We start from the raw sequence: 19,914 nt of genomic DNA, 5'->3' as shown, positions 1-19,914 counted from the left end.
CCAGCTGACCTGCATTTTTGTTTAATAGGTGCTTCTGATAACGTCTGATTTTATTTTTTTTTTAACTGAAGCAAATGTAAGAGGTAGAAGAGCATACTCACTGCTGTAATAATTACATCTCAGTACCTTAGAAAACACTGCTTGGCAAGCAAGCTGGAATGCGTTTTTTGAGTTGGCCTGATTCATAAATTGTCATCTCTGCTACTTTGAGAGCAGAGCTTTTTTTCTGTTAGTGTTCCATGGGCTATCTTCTCTGCTATTCTCCCTGGCAAATCCTGACAAACCTCCAGGGGAAATCCTGCAATATTTCTGCACCAAACACTCATCACCATGTAGCATACACACAGAAATCTTACAGAACAGATGCCCCTCCCAGATGCAGATCCTGAGATAGCTCTTTGGATTTGGAACCAAAATGAAATAGCAGACAGTTCTATTCTCATGCTGTGTTTCTTATCCACTGTTCGGCTGAAACTGCAGCAGAATAAATCCCTGCATTTGATTTAAAGGGTAACAAAATGATGGCTCTTTGCCCACTTGTCAGAGGGGCTCTGCACCAGGGTAAACTGGTGTTTGTCTCATGTTTAAACTATACACTTTAACGTCAAAACAATCACTACCGATTTTTTTAGTCCAATCAGCAAGTGGATCAAAAGCAAAAATGTTCACAAATGTTCTCAGGCGAAGCTATTATTCATTTACTTATCTTCTTTCCCAGTCCTTTGAACTCTTCATGTGGAGACAGGAGGGAAAAGACCTAATTTTTAAGCTTATTAGCTTTAGCTGAAGTCTTCTGTGTCCTAAATGATTTTGGTAGAACCAGCTTGACAAATAACTTAAAACCTAGGTAATTGAGACTTTTTGTTTTCCAACAACTCCAGCAGTTCAGTTTTGTACTCACTTATCTGTTCTCTTCCTTTTGAGAAGAGGAAATAAAAACCTACCTGTCCCCATGAGAATTCAGTATGCATATTCAGGAATGTGCATGTATACGCTTGCTTTGCATAAGCTGATGGTGTCCTCAAACAGAGGAGGAGACCAAAATCAGTTACTGCCAGTCCACTTTGGGATCAAAAAGCCACTTGAGCTTGTTAAAAATGGTCAGCTGTTGAGTTATGGCAGAGCAGTCTGAGTCCTTGCACATGTTCTTACTTGCACTCAGTTCCACTCCTTGTTTCATTGTATGGTGTTCTGGAGTAATAAAGAAAAGGGAGTAAAGAAATGGAAACTAGACATTAGCTGCTACAGGCCTGTGTTACAGGTACAGCACGGTGAAAGCTGCTTTGCAGGTATAAACCTTTCACTAATGGCTGGACAAAATGCCATTAAATTTCTGTGGATTGTATCCTGTGGCTCAGTTTACAGGTATAAATAAGTGTCACAGAGATGCATATCTCCTCAGAGGGTTTTATTTCTGCCTTTGCTCTTGCATGCAGGGAGGAAGATGAGTATTCAGAGCTGCGGTCAGAGCTCAGCCAAAGCCAGCATGAAGTTAACGAAGACTCACGCAGCATGGACCAGAATTCTGTTTCTGTACCAGAGAATCAGTCCACCATGGTCACTGCAGACATGGGTGAGTGATGCTTCTTAGGAGACACAGAATCACAGAACCATACAGGATCCTGAGTTGGAAGGGTCCCACAAGGATCATCTAGTCTAACTCCTGGCTCCACACAGCACCACGCAAAAACTCAAACCCATATTTCTGAGAGCGTTGTCCAAATGCTTCATTGAACTCCAGCAGCTCGGTGCAGTGACCACCACCCTGGGGAGCCTGTCCCAGTGCCCGACCACCCTCTGGGTGCAGACCCTTTCCCTAACCCCCAGCCTGACCCTCCCCTGTCCCAGCTCCATGCCGTTCCCTCGGGTCCTGTCGCTGTCCCCAGAGAGCAGAGCTCAGCGCTTGCCCCTCTGCTTCCCATGTGAGGGAGCTGCAGGCCGCCATGAGGCCTCCCCTCAGCCTGCTCTGCTCTGGGCTGGACAAACCAAGGGACCTCAACCGCCCCTCAGACGTCTTGCCCGCCCTTCGCTGTCTTTATAGTTCTCCTTTGGACCCTCTCCAGTAGTTTTATGTCCTTCTTGTACTGTAGCACCTCACACTGCACACAGTGCTCGAGGTGAGGCCGCACCAGCTCAGAGCAGAGTGGGACAATCCCTTCCCTTGACCGGCTAGCCATGCCTGTCACTGCTGACTCACAACTTGCGTGTCTACCAGAAACCCCAGATCCCCTTCCACAGGGCTGCTCTCCAGCCTCTAGTCCCCCAGTCTGTATGTGTATGTACAGCCAGGGTTGCCCCAGCACAGCTGCAGAATGTGGCACTTGCTCTTGTTGAACTTTATGCAGTTGGTAATTGTCCAGTCCTCTAGTTTGTCAAGATCTCAGTGGTGCCTTCTCACAGCAGAAAGACATCCTTGTAGGAGAAGTACATTATAGCCTGCGAAATGCCAATCAAAACATTTGTTGAGTAAATAAATAAATCAAGGCTGTGTTAATCAAAGCAAATGCTGAAACTTCTCCATGACTATGAGCTTATACTTGAAACAACCTTTGTGCCTTTATGTAGAACAGCTACTGAGTCTCAAATGGAGCAGTCTGTTCAAGAGAGCTTATGACTCTTAGGAAAGAAGAGGAAAGATCTTCCTTTTCTTCCCTGGGTAAACCATATTGGTGCATGAGAGCTTCAATGGATGACAGTGTACACAAGCAATTATTTTAGGAAATAATTGAAAACAGCAGTTTTAAGTCTTCTTGCAGAACTTGGTGAACCATAAACATCAAGCTATTAATTCTACAAGGAGCTTTTTTGTCATGTAACATAAAATATTTTGCTTCAATACATAGGACACTGTAGTAAGAGTTTCCAATTGCTTGGAGCAGTGCAATTTATTATTGAGAACTTCAGTACCTTTTAGAAGAATTGACTGAGAACAGCCTGACTTTTGGGCACACTATTTATTGCCCACAAGTGAAGGTTAATGACATGTTGATATTGTAAGCAACCATATGCAAGAGATTTTCTGTATGACTTCTTAAATTGCACTGAATGCACCAGCTCCTGAACTGTACTTGTTCATAAATGGAACACCTGCCACAGCACATTTGTATCTCAGTGTCTTGAATTTCTAGAAACATTTCTTTTACTTTTTTGAACCACAAATATCAAACTAATTTAGTACTCAGCATTTATTTTGCTGAAATATTTGGGTGAGAGCTTTGGTTTTGTTCCTCATGGGAAGGAACTGAAGTTGTACATTAATGGCAAGATGTCTTTTTAAGTTTCTCCTAACAGTGGGAAATATGGAAATAAAATGAAATACAGCAGTGCACAAAATAAGAACATTAACTAGGCAGTCCTATGTTTTTCCATGTTATCCTTCTGTGCATACACTTTGTCCGTTCCGGGTTTTGTTTCACTATTCCTTTGAAAATAAATCCTTTTTGTATGTGCATGCATGCAAATATATATATATATTATCCTTATATTTTAGAATCATAGTTTCATAACTAATAACTGTGCATAGCCTTGCTTACTGACCTAACAGAATAAGCATCAGTGACTTAATAAAAAATGTAATATGTCATGATACGCTAATGTATTTGGATATGTTGCTCAGTTGCTACAGGCAATCCAACAGTGAGAGCTAAGACTATGAATGTTCCTCAGTATGTCTTGCAGAGCTTGTGATCAGGTTGTTCTGATTTCCTGGGTAATGGAGGTCTCTCATTATTGTAATCCCTTGTCTTCTGGGGAACAAATGTTACTGTAGGAGCAAAAACGAGCATACAAGGCCTTCTGTGATCATTGTTTGTTCAAATGACAAAATGTTTTATGTAAGATGTAAGGGAAACAAAGGAATTCAATAGCTATTCAAAAATAGATATTTTTACAATTAAACATCCTGCATGGTATATGCCACTCATAAATATGTGTTACTATAGGGATTTTTGGTATTCTTAAAACAGACAGGTGGCTGTTAGTCTGAAACTAGTAAATATGACTTCAGGAGTAGAGTTTTGCTTGCATGTTGCCCGTTCCTATTTATTATATGATACTGTGATGAATTCATTATACACTCTTTTCTTGTGGTCAGCAGTAGGTTCATGTTTATATGCATTATGCTGTGGATGTATATTTTTTGTAACAAGTTTACAGTTTTTAATTTCATCTCATCCTTTCATCTGACCTCTTTTAGTCTTCACTTGTGTGAAGATTTTTTAAGGCAGTCTAAAATAATCTGATGTCTCCAGTCTATTAAAGTTCAGATATAGTCCAGTACCAGACTCCTTTATGCTCCATTAAGCACACCATCCATGAGTCTCATATTAGATTCTGACTGTGGCAGAATGCTTGGAGCAGTAGCGTAGAAATAGCACACTGCAGCAAGAGTGCCACTGTTTTTAATAAGGTATAGGAACTGATGATGCACTGCTGTCACGTGGTGCACTATTCATTATTGCAAGCTCTTAACCAGTAAGGCAGAAATACCAACCATCATGTTTGAGAGAGAGCCTAAGAGGGAATTTCACCATGTCTGCCATAGAAACTACTGCTATCCATCACCAGAATGTGAGCATCATAATGTCATTGAATGTACCATGCAGAAGACTTGTTGAACTCACAGAGAAAAACCTTTGAGGGTAATCAAATCATGATAGTAGGCCATGAATAGCAAAAAGAAGAACCAGAATAGAAGTGGCGTAATGTAACATTTAAGATTAAATTTTAAATTTGTAATTATAAATTTAGATTTTAAATTGTAAGTCTCAACATTTTGTCCTCTGAAAAAATGTTTTTGAACTGTGAGTGTACACTGTGGATAGGTAGGGGGAGTGTTACTTGTAAGATTGAAGGTAACTCTTGGTTTCTGTTGATGTAGTTATATATTTAAGCTGATCGGCTGGGGGGGGGAAACATCAGATTATCAGGACATACTTTTAACAAAAGGAGCCTTAGCTGTTCTGCACTTCATGGATGAGAGTTTGTTCGTTAATTGAGTCACTTATTGTTGCAATGTAACATGCTTGTTTTGTTTTGTTTTGTTTTGTTCTAGATAACTGTAGTGACTTGAATTCAGAACTGCAAAGGGTGCTGACAGGTCTGGAAAATGTTGTCTGTGGGAGGAAGAAGAGCAGCTGCAGTTTATCGGTGGCAGAGGTGGACAGACACATTGAACAGCTCACTACTGCCAGTGAACATTGTGATTTAGCCATTAAGGTAACAGTAATATTAGGCTCTACATGTGTTGTGTGTATTACATGAGACATGGTAATATTCTGTAGAAATAGCACTTCTCAAATCAAAATGCATCACAGAAATCAACTCTAATTCATTTTATTTGTTGGATAGGTAGTAGTACACCTGCTCTACACTAAATTCTCTGAGGCACAGGAGGAGCTACTAATAGACTTTTGATCTCTAAACAGGAAAGTATCTGTCTTATATCCATTTCAGAGATAAGAGAAATTAGGACACTCATCAGTTAATTTACTTTCTGAAGGTTAATCCTGAAAGTAAGTTGTCACTTTTCGCAAGGTCACACAGATAGTTAATAACTGGTAACTGAAGGCACAGTATGCAATACGTGCTGAAATTTGGAGGTAAAATGCCATAAACTGTACTTAAGTTGTGACTTTGCTGCCTTAAAATATAAACTAATAATTTAAAACAAAACATGTTGTGGCATATTAATTTTAATGGGGAACAGATAGTTCAACTGATACTTGCATGTCTTGTTTTTATTATGCATATAACAGAATAATAAAAAGGAATGCCTGGTATGACACGTATTAGAGTACTTGCTACATATGGAGGAAGAGGTGAACAAGTTTATTGTGTTAGGTGGAAAAGACCAGCGACTCAGTTGTATCAGAACAATTGTATTGACACTTTGCTCTTGAAGTGGGGAGATCTGTGACCACTCTGAACTGCTGAGATAGGCCTTTGGTGTGTAACTGGAAAAAGTCTCCTCTGCTCCTGGTGGTGCCTGAGGAGTATAATTGCCTATAAAGAAATCAATGCTGAGTAGCAGTTTGGAGAATGGGTATGTATGAGAGAGACAGACTGACTCCTGGATCTCTTGGGAATGGTCTTAAATCAGCTTATTTGAGTGTCTCAGAAGATTAGGATCAATACTTCGAATGTTACCCAGCATTTTCTGGAGTTTTAGGATTAAGTGTTCTCAGAAGTCTGTACTCAGAAAGAGAGAGATTGTGGATCTTGGAAAACGGATAGAAATCGGTCCATGTATAGTCCCCAGAGGTATCTGAAGTAAGAGGAGATGAGAACTGCCTCAGGAAGAGGATTCAGTTAAAAAGCCAAAACAGCTGCCATAAGCATTCCTCTCAAGCTTTTTGTTTTAGGCACATTATTTACTGTTGATTCAAATTAACTGCAATGAAACTTTTATTGTTCTGAGTAACTGTTCACAGCTTCTTCCTGGTACAAAATGTAGTCTTTCTCTTTTCACATAATCTCATAGCCATTTTTGGGCCATGGAAGGGCAATGCTTTTCCCCACTGTTTGTGCTGCAGAGCCTGCAATTGTTTGTGTTAGACAAGTGATAGCATGCAAAGGATGTTAACCTTTCAAGAAGATAAGACCGTCATGCTCAGATTGTGAGCTAGGGAAGCGTGTCACTGATGTTCTTATTATAGCAACACCAACATGTAGAGCCCCTGTCTGCAGCTACATCCATGGCTGCAGGTTGTTTCTCCTTTCCTGCTTCCTCAAATAGAGAACTGAGAGACTTTTAAAACAGATGGGATCATGAATGCAAAACTGGAACATTCTGTCATGTGCTTTGATGTTGTCTCTTCTCTTAATTGATGGGCTGTTGCCTTTAAATGTTTTGAGTCTTTTTGATTTAATAGTTAGATTTCATTGTTGTTGTTTTTTTTAAGGCTGTTCCTGCTAAATTTTCTTGTTTGTTTGTGCAAGTCATGTGGCCCTAGCTAGTTCACATGTTTCTGCCCCACAAAGAACAAGAAGACCTTGAAATGAGCAGATTGTCTGATAAACTGGACAGTTACACAGCTATCATTTGTTTTAGAAAATTTCCACAGAATATGCTGCTTAATGCTTCAGATGTTTTGAAGAGTAAATTCCTATCAGACCCAGAAGCAGGTACCAACTGCTAACAAACCAGTGATTCAAAAGGTTGTAAATATTTCTAAACAAAATCTACTTAAAACATGAAAACAGCTACCTGGGTTGAACAGAAAATTCACCTGTCTGGTAGGAGATGTCAATGGAAAAACTGCATCAAACAGGACATTCATAGTATGTCCTTATCCTCCTTCCTTCATAGATGCTTCCACCAAGTGCAGTTAGGAACATCTTGAGACAGAGATGTTTTCTTTGAATTTAATCGTCTTGAGTGTCATTCTCCTCTGTGTTTATTTCTGATGGTTTTTGGACCCATCTAAATTGTTGGCCTCCATAAATTCTGGTAGGAATAAGTTCTACCATTGAGTTTGGCCTTACGAAAAAGTGCTGTTTTTCTGCATCTTTTACACCTGATACTTGCTGTCTGATTCATCTAACATCATGTGCATAACACAACACCTCTTGTAAGAGTACTGATACAGAGAGTACTGATGACAGTGTCAGAGACAACACTGGAATTACCACGATATGACTTCCTGCCCTCTGCTCAGAGCATCATGTGTAATGCAGTCTGTGAAATCAGGCTGTAATTCAATCTGTTAACTTAGACCTGAATTTATCTGCTGTGCAGCAGCATGCCTGTTAAAACTGCTCTGAAATTCTGCTTTGAAAAAAAAAAAAAAAAGCCCACACACACTAGTTTAGGGAGCTATATCCATGTACAATAGGTATCTTGCTGGTCATCAAACCAGGGAACAGTGGCAGTAGTTCAGTCAGCAAAAGGATATTGGTCACAGCAAAGCGAGGTAGCATGGAAGCAAGCAGAAAGGTCCCTCTTTTTTTTAAGGACTGTTGGGCAGCCCTTAGTATGGCTGTTAAGCCCATGCTGATGCTATCACTGCCTGACGTTTGTAGTTGTGCAGGCAGCAATGGAGGGTGCAGGGAAACAGCAGCAGCAGCCTCTCTGTCTGATGATACCTCCATGGTCATGAGCCATTGCTGCTTCTTCACCTTTCAATGTTGTTCTCTGCTTATCACCCACAGTGGAACTCTGAGGAGGAGCAGAGGCTCAGAAAATTAAGGGACTCTCTAAGAGCATGGGGAATACGGAAGAAAGAGACAGCAGCAGAGCTTGGCATTAGTGGGTTGAGGGAACAACAGGGAAAGTGCATGAAAGAGGAGAGGAGGTTTGGGGGTGAAAGGGAGTGGAGAAGACAGCGACCAATAGGCACTCTTGAAAATAAAGCTGTCATCATAAAGAGAGAATGCTCCTGACGTTACAAAGCTTTTCTTCATGTTGTAAGATTAATTGCCAGGCGCTTACTTAGAACTTGAACACCTCATCAAGTTGTTTTGAAACAGTTTTACCTTGTCTGAGACCTGTAGGTGCAAGTGGAATTAATATAAGGAAGGACTGTGGCATCTTTTGTCTTACAGAGATAATGCAGCACATTGTTCTGTAGAAAGTAAATCGAAGCTTACTACCAGATACGTAAATAGAATTACAATTCGGATGCTCTGTCAACTGGATTTTATATTGATGACTCTAAATGTACAGCAGTTTTAGGAGGGAGAGAGGAAATATGATTTAAAAGAATAAACTGAACCTGACTGCAAAAATTTTGTCCCTACTTTTTCCAGAGTCTAATCTTGAGTTGGTTGATGGAAGTAGGTTTTGTTTTCCTCTTGTATGAGTGTTTTTTCATTACCACTAAGGCATTTCGCTGTACCCAAGAAGTATTTAACATTAATGGATTGAAAACAATAAATGACCATCTTTTCATTATTATGGACAAATAATGATATGTCACTAATATGTCACCTTACTGTCACACTGCTGAAAATACTGAGAGTATTTCTTGCAGAAAAAACAGTGCTGTTTTCGGCTTGGCTTGTCCTTTTCAGCTGTACTCTAGTTGGACCTTTTATTCCCTCTCTAGTTAAGGACATAAACTTTTAGTCATTTTTGTTATATATACAAATAAAATTCTTTTTGTATAAAACAACTAAATGGGCTATTTTTACCTTGGTATTTGACTTATTTATCTTACATATTACATTTAAAGGTACAGGTCTTAGCTGCGACATATTATTGGAATGTCCAATGAAGTGAAACGTCTAGGTTGCTTCTAATGTCATATGTTCGTTTATTTTCCATGTCTCTTGTTACCATGTAATACAGATTGATTTAAAAGAGATTCAAAAGCTCATAAGGAACAACTGGAGATTTTTTCAATTTCGCAAAGGTCCTGGATAAGTTAGTAAATTTAATGCAAGTATAGCATATGTTAACTGCATAATAGCGTAAGAACTGCTTAGAAGTAGTTACCTGAGTGTTAAGCAATTTTAAGTCATTGAATGATCAGTCTGACTTAAAGTTTATGTATGGCATTGTTGACTTGCTAGTGTTGTGTGCATGAAGGTCAGTTCCAGCCCGCGGAACTTTCTCCATCTCTTCTGTGTTGAATAGTGCCTATATGTCATAGTTATGAATGAAGGAATGGCATGGGGCATCCTAAAAGGCATGAAGTCCCACAGTAACCCAGCCTGTTTTAGACAGTAGGAGGTCTGTAACATCTTTGAGTATTGTGTAAGCCTAGCCAATGTCTGTTTTATTTCTCTGTGCCCTCCAGGAGAGAATATGCTCAGGGACATGGGAAAAAAGAGTCCTCTGCTCTGTACTCTGTTCCTTGCCCTTTGTGTGGAGTTGGTCTAGTGTTAAGAAAGGCTCCGTGCCCTTCACATGCAACCACAGGGTATGGACATGCTGCTGCTTTCCGCCTGTTAACCAGACAGGGAAGCAACAAGCACAGTGCTTACCTGTAGCAAGTAGTCATTAATTTGTTTTAAAATGTTTTGAGATGAAATTAACAGGGACTGCTGTCATTTGTGGGTATTACAAAAGTAATAGAGCCAGTTTGCGCCTAAAACATCCCTTGGCTTTGGTGTTGGTCAATACAAAATATTTTAATAAAATGATTGTTCCTAATACTAAACGAGAGGCAAACTAATGGTGTTGTGGGACTGGGTGTATGCACATAATTATACAGTTGTTTGTTACACACTTCTGTGCTGTGTATCATTAGTCTTGTTCAATCACATTTGCTTCTTTCTCTTTTATGATGACTATTTTTTGCAGACAGTAGAAGAGATCGAGGGTGTACTGGGACGTGACCTTTATCCAAATTTGTCTGAAGAGAGATCTCGATGGGAAAAGGAGCTTGCTGGCTTGCGGGAAGAGAATGAGAGCCTCACTGCCATGCTGTGTAGCAAAGAGGAAGAGCTGAACAGGACCAAGGCCACCATGAACGCTATTCGTGAAGAGAGAGACAGATTGCGTAGAAGGGTAAGACCTTATGAGTGTCTGAATGCTGCACAGATGATCACTTCTTACAGGGGAAAATTAGTCTGTGCAATGTTGTCATCAGAGCAAGTGTCCCTTCCATCGTGCTTCCTCTACTGACTTAAGGATTTTCTGTTTTTAAAGCTGAGATATATAAATGACAGAGCTAGGACAAAACTGAACATTATTGAAGAAGAGTATGTGATGAATAGGCAAGGTGTACAACAATCTGGAGTCAGAAAGCATGTGCTAGCAGGAATTCTGATATTCATCTCCAGTGGAGCATATGTAACTCATCTATAGAGAAAGCAGATGTTCATTTAGTGAATTTTCCTGTGAGGCATGTTTTTTCCTGTAAACAACAAATATTGCTTTGTTTTTGATGGGAATTCAATTTGTGATTAGGAGAAAGAAAAAGAACAGGACTCCTGTCACTGGGTAATAATTCTCTGAACAGAACAATGCGTAGTACCAGCCATGTTCTGTTTCCCTGTCTAAGTTTTATGGTGTTGCTATTTCAGATAACAGCTTTGTGCTTTGTGCAAAGTCTTAAGTAAGAAACTGGAAGTTTGTTTACAGAAAAGAAAGATCAAGATAACGTGACCGTAACGTCCGTTACTTTTATAATGAGTTAACTTTGTCCCTGTTATATCTGCAGAGTTTTAGTGAGATATCAAATAATTTTATTATTAAAATATGGCTGTTTAAAATTCATGCTTAGTTTGGGTAACAATTTAGACCACTGTACCTTGTCAAAATTACAGGAAGTGTTGCTCTTTACCTAGTGGCAGCAGAGCAAACCTTTATGCAAATACCATATTTCTGAAACAACATTGTTCTGTAGTGACTGTATCATTTTAGCATGAAGCTGCATTGTGTGAGACTTCAAATTTTCAGATACCAAGACACAAATTACCTTTGCAAAACTCTCTAGCTTCTCTTAATACTAAGTTACATAAAGCAAGACCGTTTCCAACTTTTTTGTAAAATGCATTTCTATTATATACCATAAGTGTAAGTACTTTTCAGTCCTGACATTTTTGGACTGATTTTAGACTGACACTTTTCAAATAGAAGCAGTACCACCTTGAGCTATGGAAGCTGTATTTATGCATATTGTCGGAGTTTTAGAGGGAGAGGGGAGAAAAGAACAGAAGTGTGTGCTTGAGAAATTTACTTAGAAAAATGCAGATACTGGTACTAGAGGTGATGTAGATCAGTATTGGGATATCATACAAGAAAAAAGTAGATGCCTCTGAGGATAGAATTAATAGAAAAAGAATTACATTTCAAGAAGTATGGAGTAGAAGTTCATGGGTTTAAAAGATTGATAATGAATTTATAATGACAACCAGGAGATCCTCAGTTAAAATAAATTTAAAAGGGAGGTGGGGAGGGGGTGTAGAATTGATGTTTGTACCCTCAGGGATCAGCATGTTAATAAGCCATTGATGCATGAAGGAAAGTGCAAACCTATGATGTACCAGATTAGATATTGCCAGTAGAGAATGGAAAGACTGCTGCACTTTGTGTGAAGAATGGTAAGATCTGATCTGTAATATTTTATGTAGTTCTTATCTCTTACGCTTAAAAAGATTTAGTTTAAATTGACAAACAGATGTAGAAGATGGTCTTAAAAATGGTCAGCTTATTTGTAGAAGTGACTAAAAGATTGTGTTGTGTAACCTGGCTAAGCAAAATCTGAATTTGATTTCTCTTTTCAAGTGCTGGAGAAAGCAAGTAACAATGGGAGATAATGGCTGTTCAAGTTTAGGGACAGAAATGGAGCAAGAAAAAATGAATATAAACTATCCACAACTATGTTAGGCTACTAGGTAGAAATTAGGCTATGATGTGTCTAACAGACATGAGGATTGTAGTTCTGAAGAAAGAGTAAGGTTAGAGTAAGTAATTTGAAAATGGAGTTTGAAAATATTAAATATATGTTTGTATGATGAAACATATGACTGTATAGATACCTGTCAAAGCCAGGACATTAGGAAGGTATCTAAAGAAAAACAAGACAAAACAAAAAATGCTTTTAATTTGCCTGATTAATACAACTGCTTTAATTCTAGTGTTAGGTTTAGTATCTGCACAAAACTGTAGTATTTTGTCTGTTTGTCATCAATAGCTGAGGACTGGATTAGATGAGGAAAAAATTGCTGCCTGGTTCTGTGTATGTTGATAATGCTTGAATTTGCCAGACTCTGCTCGCATTCCCAGTGACCCAAGCATGTGTGGAGCTACACAACTGCTGGCTATATTATGAAATTTGTGCACAATTTCTGTTGTAAAGGCAGTGACTCGGAATGAAAAGGTGGTGTGTTAATAGTGTTGATCTAGTAGTTGTTGGCCTGTCTTTTTGAGCTGTTAGCATGGATGCTGCAAGCGTTACTGATGTGTGTCTGCTGTGGAAGCATCTCTGGTGGACACAGAATAGAGACATCAACTTGCTTCGTGTAATTGGCTAGCACAGTTGTCAGATGGTACCAGCGGGGTGACAGTACTGATCTGAATTGTGTTTGGACCACTGACCATGGAGATAATAAGTCTTCAGTTGCTCTGTAAAAAATTGAGAGCTGTGTGTAGAGTATACAACAAGTTTGTCTAAATGTTGGTTCTTTTTTCATTAAGGAAATTCTTCTTGGATAAATTGGATAGATACCTTGCAGTAACCTTTCAGTAGGTGAAGAATTAATGTTGGATTGGCACGTGCATAACAAAATCAAGCAGACTGTATTCAGGCCCAGCTGGCAGGGTTTTTTTGTTTGTTTTTTTTTTTGGTTGTTTTCATTTAGTTTGCACCTACAGAGGACTTTATTGAAATATGCTTTTTAATATCACCCTGAACTTGCAGAGCAACTGGTTTATTGCCCCCACTGGAGAAGTCTATGGCATAAGACTGTCAGCAACACTATGCGACTGTTGTACTGGAAACCATATTTGCATTTGTAATATAACTCTATGTCCGTAGTTGCAACAAAATAAATGTTTTCTTTGACCTATTGAATATTTTCTATATGCTACCTGAACTCAGAGTCACTTCAGATTATTTCCCTGGAGAGTAGAAAAGGAGATCCAACTAAAATTTAGTTATTGTTCTTCTCAAATTAAATTGGATGAAGCGAATAAGCTGAAGTTGGCCAGATCAATAGGTCTGTTACTTTAGACCAATGTCTGTAATCAGGCAGAGTGCTTTCAATACATTGTTCTCAGGCTTGTTGGAGATTTAATTTAATTAGGTATTTAATGTGCTCAGTTAACAGATTGTGCTGCTTTCTAGAGCAGTAGCTATGGAACAACATACATAAAGAGTTTGTTTCTCACAGGTCATTAGTAAATGAGGTAATCGCTTATTTCTGTAGGGTGCCTGCAGTGTAGCTAATTTCATAATACAGAGTTTTATTTTACCTCTGCATGATATTGCCATATTAAAAATAAAATTTATTTAGATATGGGCTGGTCTGTGCCCTGGAAGCTGCTTACCAGCACAAAATTTATCGGAGTTCTGATTCCAGTAATATAAATAAGATGCTGGGGAACTTCTGTACCAGCTCCTGGGATTAATATTAGAATAAAATTGGAATCAGAGTAGTGCTATTTACAACTGCTACATACAGTAACAGGCTTAAACAGTGGTAGAAGTAGTAGTTGTGCTTGTAGGCAAAATCCCCTGTATCCACCAGGTAAGTCAGATGAACTATACATATATAGTGTGTATGGCATTTAACTTGTATCATGACTGCAGAATAGAAGCTTAATTTTCTTTTTAATGAGAAATAAATAAATAAAGTTGCCAAATTAGTAGTGCCGTGGTTCAGTACCCTGCAGCATGTTGGCGTAAGAAGTGATAGGCATGGGCAATGCTTCCCTGAGGCTGCGAAGAACTAAGTCTAAAATGAGAAGGCAGTTTCAGCTCTGGATGTCTGTTAAGTCTATTCTCTGCATAAACCATATGTTGCCATTGCAACTTAGAGTGCAGTTAATCAAATGCTTTCAGTTGTGATACGTGTTTGTTTTTATCTGCTCCAAATTCACCAAACTAACCAGAAAGAAAAAAAAAAAAAAAAAAAGACAATATTTTATCTATCTTTTGACTTAAGACCTTAATGAAAATATAACCCACAGTAGTATAGAAAATTGCAATTTTAGTGTGTAATCTCTCCAGCTGCTGCCCAAACTGCCCCTGCTCCAAGAAACTGTTTTAATATGAGGGCTCTCCCAAGATACTTCATTCTTGCAAGCAGTTGAAACCTACCCAGACCACAGAACGAGTCAGATTCTTGGCCATGCAGGCATTCTTGAGCCCACACTGTTCTCAGATGACACAAAGCTGGCATGAGCAGCTCGACTCTCCTTCTTTTGGCATTGCTCACATTGGGATCAGAAGGCATTGCTCCAGATTGCTAAAGAACGCTGATATGTTGCGGGCTTTTAGAGGTTATTATAAGCTTGCACAGCTTAAAGTGATCCTTGAGCTGTTGGGTCGCTTTGTATCTTGCCAGAAACCTGCAGTAGCATCAGAAACCTATTTCCAATTCTCCACCTCCTTCAGTTGCATGGTATTTGTTTACACAGCAAGATCTCAGCTATTAGAGTATGCAAGCTGTTCTTCTTTATCCATGCTTGTATGGAAACGCTCAGTGATTAATCTAAAAATAAATGAGGAAAAGAGATAGGTGTACTGCTCTCACTTGTGCTTGTTCCCACTGGATGCTAGCCTGGGTCAGAACGCTCCAGTTTGTGCCTGGAGCTTTCAGGATCCAGCCTTTGCACCCCGGGTTGCATCCTTGTATTTCCGTGCTTCACATCCCTCAGAGAGGTGCAGCACCCAGATCCTTTCCATGGATCAGCACGGAGCACAGCATGAGGGACTCCTGTAGAGCACCTGGTAACATGTCTGTGGAGCACTGTAAATGCTCCTGATACGTAAAACTCCTGTGTGTATTAACCTTGACAGCATACTTATTCTCCCATAGATGGTTATGTGTCTGTGTGTTGTTCCCTTTCTCTGCTCCTCAAAGTACATGTAATTTTTCAAACTGGATTGATTTTCAGTCCTGCCAGAGGAGTAGAGCTTCCAGTGACAGTTAAATTCCTATGTATTTCTTGAAATTACATCTCTTTGTAGAGGAAAGAGATTCTGTAGATGCTTCATCTGAACTGATTCGGCTCCAGAGAATTCATCAAGAAGGCTCCCCTAAATACAAGGAAATATATCTGTACGGTGCAGGCTTACAGCAATTCAAGACTGCTATATTCAGTCAACCAAAACAATTTGTAGGAAATCAGGCCTTGTCAGGCCTGTCGGTGGTGATTGTTCAAACATATATGAGAAGCTACATGTGACTGAAAACAATTGCCCTAGGCATGAGTGAATGTTTCTGGGGTGCCCAGGGTGGGGAAGGCCCTCACCGCTCAGAGCAGCTTGAGTCGTCACGTGAGTATTGCATTTTCCACCTTCTCCACAGATCTGCAGCATGCATAAGTAAAATGGAAAGTGGGAGAGATACTCACTTCCTGTGGTTTGTTGTACTTCATTTTCATCCTGTTTATAACAGGAAAAAAATGATGTGGTACTAAAATGCTAGAAAACAAACAATTATGTTACATAAAGGGTTCAAAGATACTGAATAGTGAAAGAGTCAGGTCCCAAGTAGAGTAGAAAGAAAAGAATCTCAGGCATGCCTCTTATTTGGTTTAGGAACAAACACAGCAGGTGTCCTTTGAATGCAGAAATGAGTAAAAATGGATAATTTCTGGTTTTTACTCAGTGTTCGCCAAGAAATCATGTAGTTGTGAGTCTGTATGTGTAAAACACAAAGAGTAAATTATGTTTCTTAGACTTATTGTTATAGACAATGAGCAGGTTCCACTAAAGTAGTTTCTATAATCTATTTTTCATTTCTGCAAACAAGTCTCTGATGCTTCTGAATCAATTTTGAAGTCTTTCGTAAGTCCAACATCACTGTAGCATGTCACCCCCCTTTTTCTTCTGTTTGCTTTTTATTTAGTCTTTAAGGTACCGAAGTTACACTTTTTCTCCCTACTTCCTTTTCCAGTTCTCAGCTTTCTAAGAAAAAAAAGAAATAGGAATGCAACTGAGCAATTGCTAAATACCAAATTAATAAATAAAATGTGAAGTCATGGAAGTTTATAGTAATTACCTGAGAACATCTATTTGCACTTGGCTTATATTGGTAACTGGGCTATTGATTTGAAGTCTAGTGACTCTGTTGCCCCGTGTGTCCCTTAATGCTCCCTCTGCTGCTGTTTCCAAGGTTCTAACACTTCTTTACTTCTATAATTCTTCTGGCTTTCTCAAACTGTTCAGATCTCTCCTTCTCCACTTTTCTTTTTTTTTCTTTTTTTTTCAGTTGTGGATTTCACAGGTGTTTCCTTGGATTTCTTCTTCTTTAACCTCTGTCTCTCCTCAGCCTGTTTTTTTCTGATCATATAATTAGATCTGCCTGTCTGCCATTTTCCACCTCAATTTAGAATTTTAGGACTTTACAGCAATTTTGATAATCCTTCTGGATGTTCCCATCTTTGAACTAAATATGACGCAATGACTTAAGAAATCTTTGTTTAAATCCTTCCACATTATTCCTTCCCAACTCACAAATCCACTTTTTCCTGTCTCTTAGCAGAACTTTTTTTTTTTTGCCAAACTTGTCTTAATCCATTGGATATTTCCAATTTTGTCATTAATTTCCTGTAAGATCTGCCCTTCTTCTCTCACCTGTTTCTAATTGTTTGTGTCCCGTGTGTAGTACTGTAATTACCTTCTATCTACTAAAAAAAATAGGAATCCTTCAGAATAATTTATATCACGATGGTGACAAGGCTCAAGATGGTAGATGAGGTGGTCAGACAATTTTTAGTCATGGCTTTTAAACCTGTCCTTTCATAACTCATGCATTCACCAGTCTGATGAAGAAGATACCTCTTAAACCTTTTTTTTTTTATTTACCTTGATTCCTGTTCTTTAGTGTTCCATTAAAATTATTACTACTAGTGTGGAAAAGTACCTTCTGAGGAGATGGTACATACTGCTGTATTTACAGAGAAATTTTGGTGACCAGAAATAGTTATCTAAGCTGTCTCTGGGCAGACTGGAGGGGTGCAATTCATTATGAGGTTCTGACTCATGAATGTATGAACTGTAATATCAGTGATTTTGCAGGTAAGACAAAATTGTTCTGTTATCCTGTAGAGAATTACCATCCAGTACTCAGTGTTGCTAAAGTTAGTGCAGTTATTTATAGCAGTTAATTCAGCATGTAATTTCTCAGATGAAAGCCTGGATCAGTAAATATATCAAGAAAGTAGACAGCTTAATCATGCTTTTTTAAGTTGTGGTTTCTTATATGATATGGTATTAAAGCAAAGACTTGCACAAATTCATAACTGTGCTGTGCTCTGTGTTTTCTTTTATAAATGTTCTCCTGAGCAAAGCTTTGCCTGACTACAGTCTCAGTTACATTCATTTTTCTTTCTTCTACATGTATGAATATTGTTTTAGATATCCATAAGAATAACTGCCTTTGTAATTGTGGCCAATAATTACTTCTCACTAGTATAATAAATAATTAAACATAGACTAAAAGAAACCTATTTACATTAGAGTTTTATCTAATGTTGTCCTTACGTAAGGTAGCTTTAAATTTTGGAGTAAATGATTAAGTGGTATTTTAATCAACTTCAATACTGTGCTTCCTGGCTGCTGTTACATTTAGAATGTTACTCGCTTTTGGACTGAAATCTTCCAGGGCTAGCTTCTAGACATAGGTAAATATTTTAGCATTTTTTGAGTTGGACATCAAGACAGGGATTTGATTTTAAGAAGAATGTATCCCTACTGATTTTCCAGATTGTATGCTTATAAGCAGTGCTCTAACTTAAGCACTTGGGAATTTAGTTTAGAATAGCATGGCTTTAAAGAAATAATAATAAATGTGATTTTGATTTAATGAAATTTTAGGGTTGCTTTTTTTTTCCCAGTGAGTGTTAATGCCGCAGTACAAATCCTGTCTGCACTGGCATACCACATCTGCAAGTATAAACATACATACATGGTTTATTTCATTTTTATGCATATCAGCAGGCTAAAATGATTGGTTTGCATCAGTACAGCACTTCTGTCCTTAAGGTTTGCATTAGTAAAGCTGTACGCATGTTGAAATTATATATGTCTGTATGAACAATGGAACCCCTAGCTGAGAATAAGTAGAAGATAGATGTTCTGAATGTGCATTTTATATAGAGTTTTACATCTTAAGTCTCATTACAAATACCTGCATCAATTTTTCAGCATGTTTCCTTCATTGGGGATTTCCTTTGGAGGTATTTTATACTTCACTTTTTTTTTTTTTTTTTTTTTATATCAGAGAAATCACAGGAGCTATTTGGCTTCACCTTGTTTAAGGTGTAGCACTCCTCCATGGCTGAACAGTGAAGTTATGAGTGCAGTTAGCTTTTATGTGCTCTTATTGTTGCCCCCTGCAGCCTTTTATTAGGAACATGCAATTGTTCTACTCTGCTATGTAAGGAATCTGATTGTTGTTTTTGTATGTTTGTTTGTTTTTCCTCCTCATGATTTGCACCTACCTAAAAATTCTGTTGTTTTTGTAGCAAGTCCTCAGACTACCTGACCTTCAGTTTACCTAAAGGCTGAGGCAGAGGGAACGGGACTCTTCAGGAAAGTAGAAGGAGACTATGGGGAATTGTAGGAAATGTAAGATACTACTAGTTTGGTGACTGGAGAGAGTTCCAGCTTGAATTCCTTCCTCTCTGTAGTAGCTTGGAGGGATCTGTACACATGCAGAGAGCATGCTGACTGCCACTCCTTCAAACAGAGACTGCTGAAGCACTGATGGTGCATTTAGTGAACCTATAGCTGAAGAAGACCCAAAGCTTTAATGCAACTTTGATGTTTTCTGACAAAGGTGTTTCAGCTTGCTTAATCTGTTCTTTGAACGTATTATATAAAGGTGGCTATCCCACCGTTTTTATAGAATAGGTATCAGAGCTGCCTTTCATACTTCATGGGATTATCAAATAGACTGAACTTGTGGTAAATTTTCTGTTTTGCAGTTCTGTTTTGCAGGTGGACTGTTTTAACACAACCCATGTAAAAACCTGCATGTTAAAGTAAACAGTCTACATTCAGGGAAACTTCCTTTCTATGTTTCCACCCCCTTCTTATGTCTCACACTCTTTGTTTCCAACCAGGATGCTTATTCTGTGGGAAAAATGAGCTCTGTCACATTACCTTGTGGCATAATTGTTGTGTTAAGCAGTCTGTTTATTCTTTGTTAAGAATTATTCCAAGGTAAACACTATAATCTTTTGCTCAGCAGTACAGCTTGGCTCCTTCGGGCCTTTCCTCCTCCCCCTTGCAGGTTCTAAAACTCTTTTGACGTCAGTTGTTCAAGTATCTGCTGTGTTATGAGGGCTGA

The 19,914-nt window shown here is 38.7% G+C and overlaps 1 protein-coding gene across 7 annotated transcripts in view; it reads left to right on the top strand.

Moving 5' to 3' along the window:
- Positions 1-19,914, top strand: part of MCC (MCC regulator of WNT signaling pathway) — a 192,822-nt gene that overhangs the window by 137,135 nt on the left and 35,773 nt on the right. For all 7 annotated transcript variants that reach the window (XM_068667631.1, XM_068667629.1, XM_068667630.1 and 4 more), the window contains 3 exons: positions 1,437-1,573; positions 5,054-5,217; positions 10,247-10,453. In XM_068667631.1, the coding sequence (XP_068523732.1) occupies positions 1,437-1,573; positions 5,054-5,217; positions 10,247-10,453 (508 nt within the window). The remainder of the gene's footprint in view (positions 1-1,436; positions 1,574-5,053; positions 5,218-10,246; positions 10,454-19,914) is intronic.

This window comes from Anas acuta, chromosome Z, assembly GCF_963932015.1.
Source record: "Anas acuta chromosome Z, bAnaAcu1.1, whole genome shotgun sequence".
NCBI lineage: Eukaryota > Metazoa > Chordata > Aves > Anseriformes > Anatidae > Anas > Anas acuta.
This window is presented reverse-complemented; position numbering and strand designations above follow the sequence as displayed.